Source organism: Pararge aegeria, chromosome 18 (genome assembly GCF_905163445.1).
Source record: "Pararge aegeria chromosome 18, ilParAegt1.1, whole genome shotgun sequence".
Classification (NCBI taxonomy): domain Eukaryota; kingdom Metazoa; phylum Arthropoda; class Insecta; order Lepidoptera; family Nymphalidae; genus Pararge; species Pararge aegeria.
Window position 1 is genome coordinate 11,867,859 of NC_053197.1, and position 17,184 is coordinate 11,885,042.

At 38.6% G+C, this 17,184-nt stretch overlaps 1 protein-coding gene and 1 non-coding gene across 2 annotated transcripts in view; both read right to left on the reverse strand.

Annotated features, from left to right (window-relative positions):
* LOC120631645 (pituitary homeobox x) overlaps positions 1–2,035 on the reverse strand; it is a 40,990-nt gene extending 38,955 nt beyond the window's left edge. The window contains exon 1 of the mRNA XM_039901304.1: positions 1,519–2,035. Coding sequence (XP_039757238.1) covers positions 1,519–2,035 — 517 coding nt within the window. The remainder of the gene's footprint in view (positions 1–1,518) is intronic.
* Positions 2,036–8,938: 6,903 nt separating this feature from the next.
* On the reverse strand, positions 8,939–9,011 carry Trnar-acg. Its single transcript has one exon. It is a non-coding gene; the product is annotated as a tRNA-Arg (tRNA).
* Between the last annotated feature and the right edge of the window lie 8,173 nt (positions 9,012–17,184).

The window sequence follows — 17,184 nt, forward strand, 5'->3', positions numbered from 1 at the left end:
AGCTGCAATCAAGAATCTTTTGTGTATCGTCTCCCTCAGATCTTCTTCTTCTTCTTCTTTGGGTTAATGACTTTTCCCTCAGATCTTCAAGGGTCGTGACGCTTAATTGACACCAAAACAAAAGGTGATTGACTTTGGACGTCCTAATGTGGCTTTAAACTTTGTCCCTAATATCAATAACAACTATTAAAAATCCTTACATTGATTTGTTGTGGCCTAAACGCCTTTTAAGCTCAATGTAGCAGAAAAGTAAGTTTCAGCTATATTTTCCCTTTTTATCGATGACCTATGATGATGCCTGGTTCCAGCAAGATAGAATTAATGTGCAAATTGTTTAACACAAGCGTTTAATAAATATAAAGTAAAGAGAAAGTTCAAAAAAGTTGGTAGGTACTCTGAACTCTTAATCAGCTTAGAAAGAGGAAATGAGGCTCCGTTATTTATTACTCCTTATTTTTTTTGCAAATGTAAGTAGTGCAGAGAATCATTACGATGATTGTACTTTTAATCGACAATTTACTCAATGATACATAGTCACACGCTTTGTACCAGTCTTAAACTGTGCGTATTAAATAGACAATCGCTTATGTTTTTTAAATTGTTGTTTAAGCCTAATTAGAGTTTAGAAGGCAGAGAGAACAGTAGGTAATTTATGAATTTTCTCTACAGGCCTGGTCTGATGGGAGGTTTCGGCAGTGGCTAGTTACTACCCTACCGACATAGACGTGCTATTTTGGATTCCGGTAGGACGCCGCTTTGAAACCTATAAGGCGTTTAGTTTAATATAACTGTCATACATGCATTAATATATCTGAGATGATAGTCTAGAGGTCAATTGTATAGGAATAATACAATATAAACAGTTATTCAACAGCAACCCTTTTTTAAAACACCCTTTATTCCTGGTAAACAAGATCGAGAAGAAGTAAAAGGTATTCTTGTGCATTTACACCACAGTGCATATGGATCAAAAGTCCTATAATATACAAATAATGTTTTAAAGACATTTTTTATGCTTTTATCACTAGATTACTCAAGGAGCCTATTATAAAAGCTTCCATAATGAAGAATTCCGTAGTAGCATAAACCTATCGTTGTTTTACGATTATTGAGTAAAAATTAATATAAACACTAAAAGATCGCACATTTATAAGTAGGTAGATACACCACCTATGCCATTTTCCAAATCCTGGCATTTTGGAAACGTAATAAAATATGCACGTAGGAAACTATATTTGTATAAATGCCAGATGTCCAGCTTTTGCATGGTGGTTTGGTTTGTGGTTTTCCTTTACGGAAGCCATTACTTCCAGCTACTATCAGTGCTTATTATGTATGTAGGTTTAATTAAGAGTTTGTAAACAAGTGCAGTAGTGTCTATTGCACTTGAGCACATTCGAGCAGCATATTTAACTCTATATTTCTCTTTCCTATAAGAGATAAGGTAGCTCTATAGCTGTTACTAAGGAAAATTCATTAGGCTCATACTGATAAAGTTGACATATTTACTGTACGTACCTGTGTGGTCCTGTAAGGATCGACTATGCAACGGCGCTGGCGGCGTTGCCGCGTGATCGCCACCGTAAAGACCACCGAACTCCTCTGCAGACGATGACGACGCATTACTGCACTTTCGACCCTTGTCCGGTGTGTACTTGCTTTCTCCTCCTGATTGTAAGAATTTGGCGTCGGACTGATGCTCGTCGAGGAGTCCCGGCATGCCGAGTAAGCCACCCACTAAGTTTGGTCGTAGCTCTTCCATAATTTTGGATCCCTGGCTACCACCGCCGCCAGCGCTGAAGTTGAGCTGGCGGCTGAAGAAGGCCGGGAAGATGTTGAACTGCTGAGGGTCCGGCAGGGCGGCGAGAGGCGGCGCGGGCGGCTCCACGGCCCCCGCGCACGCCGAGCTCTTGAACTCCACCGTGCTGTGGCCGGCGCGCTGGCTGAGCGAGCAGCGCGGCTCTCCCGCGCTTCGAAACTCGTGCTCCGTGCCGTCGCCGTCGGCTCGGCCCCGACGCTCACTGACTAACCACATTATAGTGACGTGGTGTGCCGCCGACCCGCGCGCTAATTGTTCGCGACTGCGCGAGAGGACCTCACGTCGCCGCCCTCGGGCGAGAGCGAAACGGCTCGCTCCCGCACCCCCGTAATCGATGTAAAATCTTTAAAGGGATGCTGCGTCTCATTCATCCCTAGGCGCGAGCTACACTGAATCGTCGAGGGCAGAGGTGGGCGGGCCCGACCGGTTGATCCGGCGCTCTGATTGGCTGGCGCTTTTCACACGGGGGTTCGGCAACGCTTCAGGCCAAAAGCGTTTCTCTTTGTTTTATTGTCTCCATGGCTTCGTCGATCTTGCGTTCAAAGTTTATGCATTGTACCATGTTTTGTTCTACAAAACACAAAATCACGTATGAACTTCTTGAGGTAAAATGTGCTGAAATTGAGGTGTGACGTTTCATTCTTTTTTCATTGGGTGTTTCGGTCCTGTGGTGATTATAGTTTAACACCTACATTTGGAATGATAACATAGTGACATTGTGTTTAATACTTTTTGGGAATGTAATATTGTTTTAATCTAATCTAATTTCAATTAAATTGTTATGCAATTACCATACTGCGGGGTTGAGTTCAGCTATCAAGGTCGCATACATTTTCAAGGTCTACAGACCAGATGTTTATTTTGAAATAGATTGAACTTGTTTTAACTAAGAATAATTTATTTTTTTATATTTTCTGGTTTGCTATTCCTAATAATCTAGGAAAAGTTTTACATGACAAGACAAGGTCGAGTTAAGTCTACAAAAATATTTTATTTAGACATTAAACGAACACAATTTTCTGCTATGCTTGTTTTTATTTCCTTTTGGATACGCCTAGAGGACAAACAATTTATCACACAGGTACTTTTGATACAGTAGGTACCTACTTAGTTACTAACTATACCTATATGAGAATACTTCATTTAGTCGTATGTAACAAAACTCAATGCTTCTGGAACAAAAAGGTAAGGAGGTTTATTTTAGTCCGACGGTAAATATTTGTCCCGATTAGGTAAACTTAGCGACGGTAGCTATATGATGATATCATATGATGGATGATTTGCGCCCGTTTTCACTAAAGACGAACAAGGATTTGCCTAAATAACGAATGCCTAATCTAAGGAAATTCCTAGGCATAGGTACATCAACCGTTTATCAATAGTTATCACCTAAGCGTTGGTGAAGCGTTTCTATAGTTAGACATAGCCTAAATCATTAAGCATTTGATTTAGATTATATATCATAGATTGCATACCATCTTAGATTGCATTATTACTTACCATCAGCGGAGATTGCAGTCAAGGGTATCTTGCAGTGGAATATAAATATACGCCTGATGCTAATTAAATGATTAAAAATGGCCTAAATGAAAGAGCTAAATCACAGCAGAACTCCTGAAAGCGGGAGGAAGACCGATACTTAAAGTCCTTCAACGTTGTCGTCATTCAACGAAGCACAACACCAGAGGCATGGCACAGGAGCGTGGTGGTTCTATTCTTCAAAAAGGGTGACAATACCTTGCTGAAGAACGACACACCCATTTTCCTGTTGAGCCATGTCTACAAGTTGTTCTCGAAAGTCATTACGAAAACGCTTTCTGCCTCCCGAACAAGCTAGTTTCATAAAGGGCTTCAGTACCATAGACCTAATATATACGCTGCGGCAGGATACAGAAGACCGAGGAGTATAACCGGCTTCATTGCTTAGCGTTTGGTGTCTAAAAGAAAGCCTTTGTAGAAACCTGGGCTGTGTTACGGTCACTGCAGAGATGACGAATTGACTATCAGCACATCCCAGTGTTGAAGTTTTTGTACGACAACGCCACAATGTCTGTCCGTATACCGGACCAGACCACGAGGCTAAACGGGCCTTGGAACGGGCTTGGCATCAAAATTCACTCAGCATCAACGGCGAGTAAGTTCCTTACATCACTCAACTTCGGCTTTCCGACGATGTAGTAATAATGGCAGAGACCTTAATGCTATGCTTAATGACCTCAGCAGAGTTTCTCAACAGGTGGGCCCTCGTATGCACATGAGCAAGACGAAAATTACGTCTAACGGTCATGTCCCGCCCCACACGGTAATAGTTGGGAGCTCTGCACTCGAAATTTTTGACGAGTACTTCGTGAGTCCGTAAGTGATGACTTACGGAACTGAAACGTGTTCGCTTACTATGGGCCTCATAAGAATTCTCAGAGTTACTCAGTGGGCGATAGAGAGAGCTATGCCAGGAGTACGTAATCAAATCAAAAATGTGGAGATCCGAAGAAGAACTAGAGTGAGCTCAGCTAGTCGTGAAGCTGAAGTGTCAATGAGCGGGGCACATAGCTTAGAGAACCGATAGACGTTGGGGTCTCAAGGTGCTGCAATGGCGATCTCGCACCGGTAAAAGCAGCGTAGGTCAACCTCCAACTAGGTGGATAGACGACATCAGGCAAGTCGCTGGGAGCCGCTGAAGGCAATTTTTTACTTGCCGTAGTAATCCGTGACCCGATTTAACCTCAAAATTAGGTATTATTTAGGCCAAACGAATCTAAAAATGTGTGTCTATATAAACTTATGCGCAAACACAAACGACATTTACTGCCGTGAATATAGCAGCTGAAGTGACGGAACGCAAAAGCGTCAAGTTAAAAATCATTTTCTGAATATCCGAATCTAGAGTGGAAATTTGGCCACTAGCTTATTCTGACCTAGATTCATTATTTTCTTCCGCTTTGAAGTTATGTGCCTGATAATGGATCAATCAAAGCAGAAGCTTATGATCGTGTTGGAGAACCTTGCTTTTGTGCAAAATACGATTGATGTGTTGAATGGAGCAAAATCTAAACGTCCAGCTACACTATGTTTGTCATTCGGCTGGTTAAGGACATCCAACTGGGCTATGCTGAGCGTTTTATATAAACCATTTTAAACCATAGAGGATATGGTAAGGAAAATACTTAACACAATGGAGGGCCACTTTATTTAAAGATAGCGTTCCGACTCGGTGAAACAACAGCCTATTTTCGGAATTTTTGCGTGAGGAAATGGTCTACCGTTACTGTAGCTGTAGGGAAGCAAGACAAAAAACTGTTTTTGGTTAAGGTACTTTTTATATTTATGTTTATATAGTTGTTATTTATTACATTGTTAGTTTTTTCAGTCGTTGTTATATATTGTATAGTATTGTTGTTTATATGGGCATATAGTTGTCTAAAATAAATGCATAAATAAATAAAATAAATATATACTTCTATCATTTAGTATGGACGACGTAAAGAAACGATTTAAATACGACTTACAAGTTTCATCATTCCGTTTCTGTTGCCTATTTGTAGTGGTGATAAAACTACTGTACTTAACAAGACGTGACCCAATCTTAACCCTAGTTTGGGTTGCGCCGCTTTTCAAAAGCAGATCGCGTACTGAATGGCATTTTATAGAATTATTCGCATATAGAGCTATTGTTTGATGATGTATATCAATCGTATTATAGGGAAGGGTATTTCAATATTGATAACAATATGAAGGGTTATGAATATATTTTGTAGTCAGTTTTAGTACGTATCATATTCCGCAACAAATGCCACAATTTGAATATTTCGCCATTGTTTAAAAGATCAAAGATAATATTGATATTGAATTATTAAAACCACATGTATTTTTGTATCGATTTAGGTCGAATTCTATTCGCCCAAAAGGCAAAACGGTTTCGTTTATGTTTTTTTTACCACGGATTCAGTAGTTTGGAATTATAGCACCAACGCACGCCAACTCACTGTAAGTGCTATACTTCCAAACTTTGAGGTCTGGCTGTCAAGGAAAAGTGGAAATGTCACCTTTACACTGACTCAGGTACTCATTGGGCATGATTGTTTCGGAGCGTACCAGTGACGGATTGATCGTAAGGCTACACCAAAATGTGAACATTGCGGAGGAGACCGGGAGAACATCAGAGGCAGCATACATCGAAGAGTGAGCGACGTTGGAAGAGATCTTTCTCCTACAGGAGTGGTAGCAGCATTGCGTGCGTTGAAGGCGGCAGTCTCCCGCTGCGAAACTGTACTGGTCAAGAAGCAGGCCGCCAAGCGAGATTGATCCCGCTCAGAGAAGCCAAAGCGGTGGTGCTAACCGCGCCAATTCTCCTTTTTAATAGTCCCAGACGAAGGGACATCAGGATTTCGAACTGTTCGATTAGAACTAGCAGTCACATCACCACCTCTAATCGTGCTGTGCAAGGCAGGAACCGTTCCTAGGAGCTCCCGGAGTATCCTAACATGTCAGTACATGTTAGGATACTCCGGGAGCTAAAACCCCCTCGGTAGCCAGTCTCAGTAGACTGGCTACCGAGGGGGTTTTAGTATGAATTATAAAACCAAAAACTCACGTGTTTTCGATGAAAGAGCTAATCCTGATTATATTTCGATGAAAGAGCTAATCCTGATTGATAAGTTTGCAGGTAGATTGTAGTATTCTGATGTCTTCTGCTTTATCTTTTAAAGATGAAGCGTTAATACTCGTACTATGTTATAAATTATTTAAATTAATGTCGGCTTAAGGATTAAAACTTCGCATCCATTCCGAATAGCGGAGAACCAATTAAAACAACTTAGTTCTCAACTTATAAGACATATTTTACATACGTGCACTTCAAGACGTATGAGTTTTATAACTTTGGATGAATAAATGAATAATAAATATAACAAACTAGCAGTTGCCCGTGGGAGCGTCCGCGTTTTTTTTTTTGGTTTTTGATAGTCAAAAGTATCCGATGTCTCCAGGATGCCAGCTTTCTCCATACAAAATTTCGCCAAGATTACTTTAGCTTTGAAGACGGGCAGTAAGGCTATTTTTGAATCATTAGGGAAACGTTATCCTATTGTTTTACAGGAATTAAATTGATCTTTGGTGGGTTTGCTCTATGTGATATGTTTTATCGGGATACAAGATCGGGACAGTTGTTGAGCCGACAAACAAAGAGAAATCCTTTGGCATTTATTCATAATTTTACTATGGATATAGAATGTTTGTTTATCTTTGCCTGGAAAAGATCGCTATGTAACGATAAATTAGAGGGTAGAGTGGTAGAGTCACTACAAACAGACATACTTGAGGTTCCAAAAGTGCTTATATTAGGCCTACTCGAAATAAATGAATTTTGAATTTCAATTTGCATTATACACCATGTGTTGTGCAGTCGCTTTCTTGTTTCAGTACTTTTGTGCTATGTACAATAAACGTATATCCCTACTAACATTATAAATGTGAATATAAGTTTGTTTGTTACGCTTTCAAGCAAAAACTACATAACCGATCCTCATGAAACTTTGTACACATATTCTTGGAAGTGTTAGAAGTAATATAGGATACTTTTTAGCTCGACATTAAGCTTGGTTCCTTTGGGAGAGGGGATGAGTGTTTGACGATTTTACACCATAACTCCGACAAGTTATAACCGATTTAAATAATTATGTTTGTACAATAGAGGTTATAATATGTGTTTCATTTAGCCAAAACTTTGGTTGGAGATAGAGGACAGAACTCCTCAGCGGACAGCAGCAAAACCCTCATTTAAAGCTTAGCGATACTGAATACTTAATTTTTTTTAGATCTACAACCAAATTTAACGCCACATCAAATAACAAAATCAAACGAAGACGAAGTCGCGGGCAACAGCTAGTAAGTATATAAAAGCATAATTGCATTCTTTGCTGTTCCTATGTATATGAAAAAATAATATCTTTTTTTGTATTGCTACATCAGTCCTAGCATTCTGACGAAAATGGGTTACCAATTCGAGAGCGAGAACTTTTTTGCAGAAAACATAGGACATGGAGGAATAAATTAATCGGGCATGACAAAGCGTCCCAAGTGGGTGCTGCATTCACCGTCAACGTGTTTGTATGGATTTTGTGATTGGTTTCACTCTGGACGCAAATTTCTACGCCAACGTAGTTCGACGCATTGGTTTCGTGTTTAGCCAAACCTGCTTAATTAATGGCGTTGCATAGAGGTCGTCCTAGGAAGTACTGCCGCTATGCTAATTTCTGTCGCCAAGCAGTGTTGCTGTCTCGATCTGAAGGGCATGGTTGCCGGTGTTTTTAGAGGCATATTTCAGATAGATGCGAAGTGTTGCACTATTTATAGGCTATAGTTTTCCTAATACCATCAAACCATCCTTCCTAACAAACCTACTATAATAAATCTCTAGACAAATAAATAAATATACTACGACAATACAAACATCGCCCCGCAGTAAGCGTAGTTTGTGTTATGGGTACTGAGATGACTGATGAATATTTTAATGAATAATTTACATAAATACTTATAATATACAGATAAACACCCAGACACTGAAAAACACTTATGTTCATCACACAAACATTTTCCAGTTGTGGGAATCGAACCCACGGCCTTGGACTCAGAAAGCAGGGTCGCTGCCCACTGCGCCAGTCGGCCGTCAAACATGGATAAACATGGCTGAAAATAATATCCATAATGGTATGTCGTGGACTACGGCCTAAACCCTTCTCATTCTGAGAGGAAACTCTTGGCCTGTATTAGGTACAGTAAATAAATATAAATATATATACTACGACAATACACACATCGCCATCTATCCCCAAAGTAAGCGTAGCTTGCAATACCTACCTACTTAAAGTGTCTGTCCTTTTATTTTTTTTGATTTTCTAAACTTAATGTGGAGTACAAATAAAGAATATAAATAAAAAAAATTAATTTTAAATAGAAAGAATTATAAAAAATTGGTGTAAATTTGGAATAGCATAAATGACAAAAAACCTCAAAATATATGAACTTTACTCAATGAGCTCCATTTTTAGAAATAGGTTAAAAATAAACAAACTGAGACTAAAAGTAATCACATCGGAGTTCCAGAAATAAAATAAATCTCACCGACCCTGCCAGGATTCGAACCTGGAATCTTCTGATCCGTAGTCAGACGCGTTATCCGTTGCGCCACAGGGCCTGTTGTATTTAATCTCTAAAATAAGATAGACGTGTATTACGGTATTTTAATAATAGCGACCCTTGACTTATATTTGTAAAGATTGTGTTTGAACTGTGGGTTAAGTGCGAAATTACAGTTCGGATGCAGTTGAAATAAATCTACTAAAATTGTACACTACATAAGCTTTGGGTCTATAGTGCATTTTATCGTCATTATAAATATCTATGTCGATGTAAAAACCAATCAATATTGTTATCTATTGATTTTTTTATCGGTTTGGTTTAACGAACGCCAACCCGTATTGGAGTAGCATGACGACTCTATGCTGTAAAAATCGAATTGACATCCATGCAAACATACCGTATCAACTTTACCAAATATTAATTATAGATAGAATGTAAAAACATGAATTTTATTATAGGATGTAGAAAATCATCAATAATTTGCGACATTTGTTTGGACATGTGTCGGCTACGCCCAATCCACTCCCTTACTTTGCGATATTCCCTAATACATGTAGTGGGGCTCAGAGGCAAATTATACCTCTTTTCAAATATTATTGGGGCCACGTGGCTGTATACAGCGCGATCTTGGCGCTGAATAATCTTGTTACAATGTGCACATCGACATTTTATCCTTTTTAGATATTTATTTACAGTATTTCGTATTTAAATGTATAGGGAAACTTAAGAAAAGCTAGAAAGACGGTCTTATTGGTAGCTAGAGCCATCTCTATTAGAGCAATAAAATTGTAGTGCAATGTTTCGTAGATTTTATCTTTCGTTGCCTAGTTATTTTTTTTTATTAAGAAATACAAACTTAAAATTAAATAGGGTTCTTTTAGTGTCTACGCGTCGTACGTTGGCTAAGAAAGGATTCATTTAATGGAAATCTACCCTTATCACGGTGAAACGAGAAAGAACTCAGAAGCTTATACGAAACTATGTTGTTGAAACTATATGTAGGTATGTGAAGTCGAGACACGAAAATTTGTATATTATCGAGACGAGCATACGTAACGCGGGAAAGCTTCACAGTCTCAGAGGAAATTAGAAATGCGCAGACGAAGTCGCGGGCATCCGCTAACTAGTGTTTTACCCCGTGACTTTGCCCGAGTGTAGGTAATTACTACTCGTAAACTGTAATAATTCCCTAGCTATGTCACAAATGGCAAAGTAACTGCGGAAAGTAAAATCCAAGAAACTTCACTTTTGCAATAAAATCTTAGTAGGTCTTTTATTACCGATAGGTTAGCACTTTACGGGACTCATGACTGTCGGAAAGATGGAATAGAATGATGAGGTCTAGGTTGGAGGCTGGAGCTAGGTTTCATTCTTGCATTAAAGGTACTCAAGTTATACGTGCAAGGAAACAGGTTGTACCTACTTGCGTATCAGATACGATAAAAAACGTTTCGTTATTCCATGGTAGAATGGCAAAGAAGGAACAAAATTGTAAAGTTCCTGAGCACATTCACCGAAGTATATCCTGCATAAACCGATAAATAGGCAACATTGTGGTTTGGTTTTTATGCGATAGTACCAGAAGAGCTGCCTCGTTGGTATAGTCGTTAGCATGTTCAATTTCGGACCACGAGGTCTCGGATTTAAATCCTGGGTTCGGCCAAGAATTTTTAGGTATTGTGAATTTTCAGTTCCGGCTCGAGTTAGTATAAAGGCGGCGTCAACCCCCATGCCTCGGAGAGCACGTTAAGCCATCGGTACCGGTTATTATTACTTAGTGAGCTAGTGATAATAGTCGTTAAAGCCCACTCATCCGCGTTGGAGCAGCGTGTTGGGTCTATGCCCTAATAAACCGTCTCTTTTTTGTGAGACGAGACCTATACCCAGCTGTAGGACACTAATGAGCTGTGGATGAAGATGAATACAATTTATTTATAAAGATAGTACGCATATTGGAAACCGGGTTTGACAAGGAAAACTGATCCCGCCGAAATACAAAAAAATCTAAAATGTGAAGTTAAAACCTAGTGATAATATAAGTAAGTGAGGAGTAAAGATATGGCCTAAAGCACAATTCGCGATTTGAAATAGTCATTTTGTATAGATGGATAGGTAAATTGTGCTAGGTAGGTACAGGAAGGTTCATACAGCCGTGAAGCGCAGCGCTCGGTCGCCGGAAGCGGTGTAGCCCCAGGAAACATGTCGCCGCCAACGCTCTTACTCAATCTAAATAGCTAATACACCTGTATTTATAAATCAAACCTAAAATTATTTTCGCAATTTTTTTTAAATTATAGTGGTAGATTTTCGTAACAGAGCTCGTCCAAGGAAGTAAGCCATGCTTATTTCTGACGCAGAACAGTATTTCTGTCTGCAAGCAGCAGTGCTGTCTTTTAGTCAGTAGGATGGCTGCTGGGTACAGGTACCTGAGGCCTCAAGTTGCTTTATAGGTCACAGGGCGGCACAATGCAGGCCGGGTCCTTTGTCGCCCTGTGAAGTATTCCTCTGTTTATATGCAATGGGCCATCTATTATGAAAATCAAGCTTAATTTGCTTTACTCCTCGAAAAGCAGGACAATCTGTATGGTGTAATTTATAATTTCTTTAATCCTTATACTCCACACGAAACAGATCTTCGGCAATGTACCCTCTACGCACGTTTCGCTTCGAAACCGCAGCATCCTCAGGAGATGTTGACTTTACAATGAATAATTGTTGTTTTTATTGGACTTAACAATTATTTATTGTAAAGTCAACATCTCCGGAGTATAGCAAATTAAGCTTTATTTTCATAATATATGTCATGGATTTCCGCAAAGTAACGCCTGATTCTATCCAATGGCTTGGTACGTCTATTGTTCATCACCTAAACCCATTACCAGCCCACTACATAGCTCCCCTGCCACAATGAGAAGGGGCTTAAGGCACGTAGTCCACCACGCTGGCCCAGTGCGGTTTGGTGGACTCCACACACCTTTGAAAACATTATGTCGAACTCTCAGGCAGATTTCCTCACGATATTTTCCTTCACTTTTGAGTGATATTTTAGTCACTTAAAACGCAAATAACTTAGAAGAGTTAGAGTGCCATTTTCAACCATTCTAACTCGGCCCCCAGAAAGTTAAGTCAAGCTCAAGTTAGTAAAGAAAAAAAAAAGCTAATCCCAGCCTCTTATAAATTTATCATCATCATCATAATACAGAAGACTGGTGTCCTTTGATGGACATAGTATACGTAAGAAACTCGCAATTCCAAGCTCGTTTTATTTTGTTCGTGGATTTATTAAAATAAATTAAATAGGTGCCATAGATACACCGGCAGTAGGTAATTAGTTTATAGCTTCACTTTCGGTGGGCTGAGTTCGAATCCCAGAACTCACCTCTTACTTTTCTAAGTTATGTGCGTTTTAACCAAATAAATATCTCTTGCTTCAACGGTGAAGGAAAACATTGTGAGGAAGCCTGCACGTCTGAGAGTTCTCCAGTATGTTCTCAAAGGAGTGTGGAGTCCACCAATCCGCACTGGGCCAGCGTGTTGGACTAAGGCCCCTACCCTGTAGTTGGCTGGTAATGGATTGATATGGTGATAATGTGGATAGCTTGTTGGATAAAGCTAGTTTGTGCTAAGGTGTGTTCGTGAGGATGGCGTTAGTGCTACTCGTAAGCTCATCATGGATGCAGCGCGTTTTGGTATACCTACTTTAATTCTTGACGTTGATTTCAACGAGGGTTTCCGTACGTTGTATTTCGATAGGAAGCTCATTCTATAAGCAAATGGCAATGACTAAAAACTAAATTTTAAATTACATTAGGCATTTGCAGTATAAGTATCTCAGATGGCCGAAGAGGTCCGCCATGACCAAGGACCTTTATCATCTTAGGAGTTTGAAGGAGTCGTAGGAATACACAGTACAGAAGAGAAAAACTACCTTTGCAGATTCCGGCGAAGGCGGATGGGTAACCACTTGAGCTTTAAACAAGAATCCGAGAAATGGTCATGCTTGAGCAAACCAAATATGAAACTACTAGCAGTGGCGTGCATAGGGGGTATGTATAGGGTATGCAATGATATAAAATAAAGAAAACCTCCAGTTGAGTTATAAAAAAACTGAAGGCTAGGGCATTGCAAAAGTTTTTAAAAGCCTACTCTTAAGTATTTATAACTCGTTTGGTTTTTTTAATTTTATATCATCTGCATACCCTGTGCATACCCTCTATGCACGCCACGGCCTACTAGCATTATTTTGAATTCGTTCTAGTTTGTTATATTCCTTAATTAGATCAGGACATGCATTTTGGGCTTTTTTAAAAACGTTATTTAAATCCTACCTATATTTTATACTTAGATTAAATTTTGCCCACATTAAATGTGAGATTATTTTAATATTTATTAAACACTCGATAGCCATTATCAAAAGCCCTTACAATATAACGGCCAATGATATCGTCGGCAATTTCTGACTAGAAAGGGGTGCGTGGGAGGGGTGTAATTGCTCGAGATGATGTTTAATAAGTTTTTAATAGCTACGGGGCGGATGCCGCGTTTATCCAGGCCCGAATATAACAGCTTCTTTAGATACCTCTTATACGTATACTGTTTCATAATAAACAAGTATATACTAATAGCTACTATAGGTACACTTTATTTGCACACCACTACAAGTTAAAGAAACAAAAGAAGAATAAAAAAACAAAGACAGAAGCCGAATACAAAAGGCGGCCTATCGGATTAGGAAAACATATGAAAAACAGAGTGCAGGCGGTGCATAATTATAAAATATTATGTAAATTAATACATTCCATTATCGGTATGTATTTTTTTTCTTATGTAGTTATCGATATTCTAATACTTTCTCCGTTTCCATCCCTCACAAATCTTGTGAGAAATCTTTTCGTTAGAATCTGCCTTCCGAACTGGTGGTAGAGTTACTACAAATCGAAATTCATAACGTTTCATAAGTTCTTATAGAGTATTGTATTATAATAGTAAATTTGAAATAAAAGAATTTTGAATTTGAAAATATTGAATTGTTCGGGCTCATCTTTTTTGCCTCGGGCTTCCGTTTCACCTACCACTTACCGAGTTAAAATCAAGAGCGCTAAGGGCGTATTATCTTTATCACGTACCATTAGGTGTGCAGCAAAAGAAGTTTGAATTTTTTTATTTCGAATGGACCAAGGTTGACTAAGTTGCCTTAAGAGTTAAGTTTGCCTTATGAACGTTGTTTTTTATCTCAAACATGCTTGGAAATTCTGAAAAATTCGATATTTATTTTGACAACTTTCTTCGAGATAAATCGAAATTGTTGTACTGGCCAAATATATTATGCGAGCAGCGGCAGAGAACTTTTGCAAAGTATGAAAATCCATATCTGTCGTGGTTTAGCGGCCGAATATATTACATAGTAAACTCTATCTGTCGTGTTATTTAAAAATGGAACGATCTTTTACTTCAAAACATGGCAACCAAGGAGGTAACTTATCAAAGTTTGTAGTTGACAAAATGAGTTCAAGTGAAAATATGTTTTAGAAAAGTTGGTAATACACAAGCCCTTGCCATAATAAGGCATTGATGGACTTACACGTTCCATAAATGCCTTATGTTGCTAATGCATTTTTCTTGTACAAAAAGTAAAAAAAAACTCGAACCCAACATCGTAAGAACAAAGATCATAAATAAATGTAAAACATCACACAGCTTCCCAGATTTATCTATACGGGAAAAGTTCCGAAGTGAAGTGAGTGTATCGTACAAAATTGATGAAGGAACAGAAACCGCATCCGCGAGACCCGAAGGTGCTTTTAGCCCCTAATTGGCGAGCTTTTAAGACTACCGCGAGTTTGTTTGACGTCGCGCCTCGTAGCTGGCGCAGGTACTGGCGCGTACGGAAAAATACCTGCCAATTATATAAGTTTATTTATTTTTATCTTTCTTTATATAAATAAACTAGCAAAATAGCCCACCAACCCTCATTAGACAACTTGGTGGGCCAATGCTCTAAAACCATCTTTCCAACGAGAAATAAAGCCTGTGCCCAGCTGTGGGATTTTAATAGGTTGCGGATGATGACTATCAAAATACGCTTCCTACGCGTGCAATATAAATAAATAAATAAATATACTACGACAATACACACACCGCCATCTAGCCCCAAAGTAAGCGTAGCTTGTGTTATGGGTACTAAGACGACTGATGAATATTTTTATGAATAATCTACATAAATACTTAGAATATACATATAAATACCCAGACACTGACCAACATTCATGCTCATCACACAAACGTTTTCCAGTTGTGGGAATCGAACCCACGGCCCTGGGTTCAGAAAGCAGGGTTGCTGCAAACTGCGCCAATCGGCTGTCAATTAATGTGGGACATTTTGGAGTGATTACAATTCCATCGAACATAAAAATGTGCAAGCGTTTGCAGTGGAAGAACAAATATATGTTTTTTACGACATGACATTACAAATTTCCTTGCATTTCTCTCCTATAATATGAATGTTATCTACATATGAACCGTCCTCTTGAATACGGTACTTTATCTATTGCTGAAAAGTGCATTAAAATTAGAAGCGTAGTATTAAAGATATAAGCGAACAAGCAGCGTGAGCGACTTTATTTTATCATAAGTAAAGAATAGAGGTTAAAACAGTCACGATTGTTTAAGCCAAAGCCAAATCGCACAAACATTTTCCAGTAGTGGGAGTCGAGCCTTGGGCTCAGAAATTAGGGTCGCTGCAAACTCCAAGCCCCAATCGGCCGTCAAGTTTATTAAGATAATAAGTATTATTTGTCCTTATCCAGGATTCTAGCTATTTCGCTGCAAAATTTTCAAAGATCAGCGCCAAACAAATAAAAGAACCAATAATCAAATGGACTTTCTGAATTATAATATTGTTCGGTAGGTTGGTGGTATTAATGTATAAAATTCGGCTTCCGTTTGTTAGTTTTCGCAAAACTCGAAACTATGGGTTGATTTGAAATTATTATACAGCATTGTATTATTGTATAGGCGTGTGTCTATGTTATTTCTAATATTAGACGAATAGTATAAAAACTATGTTTTATTAAGATATTCTTTTTCGTTGGTCAAACGTGTTTATTGGTGAGTTTTAAGACAACCGCGACATTGTCTGATGTCAAGCGTGATAGCCAAGCTAGGTACTGACGCGTACGAAAATCTTTACTTTTTTGGCTAGAAGCAGGCGCTACTTTGCGGAATTTAAAATAGTATAAAAACTATGTTTTATTAAGATATTCTTTTTCGTTGGTCAAACGTGTTCATTGGTGAGTTATAAGACAACCGCGACATTGTCTGATGTCAAGCGTGATAGCCAAGCTAGGTACTGACGCGTACGAAAATCTTTACTTTTTTGGCTAGAAGCAGGCGCTACTTTGCGGAATTTAAAGATATAGGTTCTATGAAAATTAACCTTAATGGGCTATAGTTCGCAAAAAACAGGAGTACAATGTTTATACTCCATACCGCGACATTATAAAGATTGAAGAAATTAAAAATTACAAATTACGTATAAATTAGGCTTATTTTTCATAGTATAGAGTTATTTTAATTAAAATTTTGAAAATATAACACACTATGTTTTATATAGTAAACTACCTCAGTGTTCTAGGAGTTAGCAAGTTAATTGGCGAGCTTTTAAGACTACCGCTAGTTTGTTTGACGTCACGCGTGATAGCCAGCCCAGGTACTGACGCGAACGAAAAGCTTTACTACAGCAATAAAGTTTATTCAATTTAATGTATATTATATTTTAATGCACATTGTTTTATATAGTTAACAGTAGTCACAAAAAACATGTTAACTGGCGCGCTTTTAAGAATACGAGCTTGTATGACGCCAGCGCAGTTTCTCACCTTTACAAAAAGCAATAAATCTTGTTTATTGTAATCTTCAATATATAATTCACCATGTTGTTCATAGTTAAATTGCACGATGGTCTAGCGATTACTCGAATCATGTTAATTGGCAACATTTGAGAGTATCGCGAGTTTGTTTAGTAGTCAGCTAGGTACACGTACAAAAGGTTTTAAAAAGTAAACTTGGCCGAAAGTTTGCAGGTAAACAGTAATACAGAATAAGCGACACTGAAACGTGTAGCATCATCAGTGTCCCAGCAAAGGCGTTCTCCCTCATAGAAGAGATTAGATTTTACGCTTACGTTCTAAAATTCTCCACATCGTCAATAAAAAAAGAGTGTGATAAAC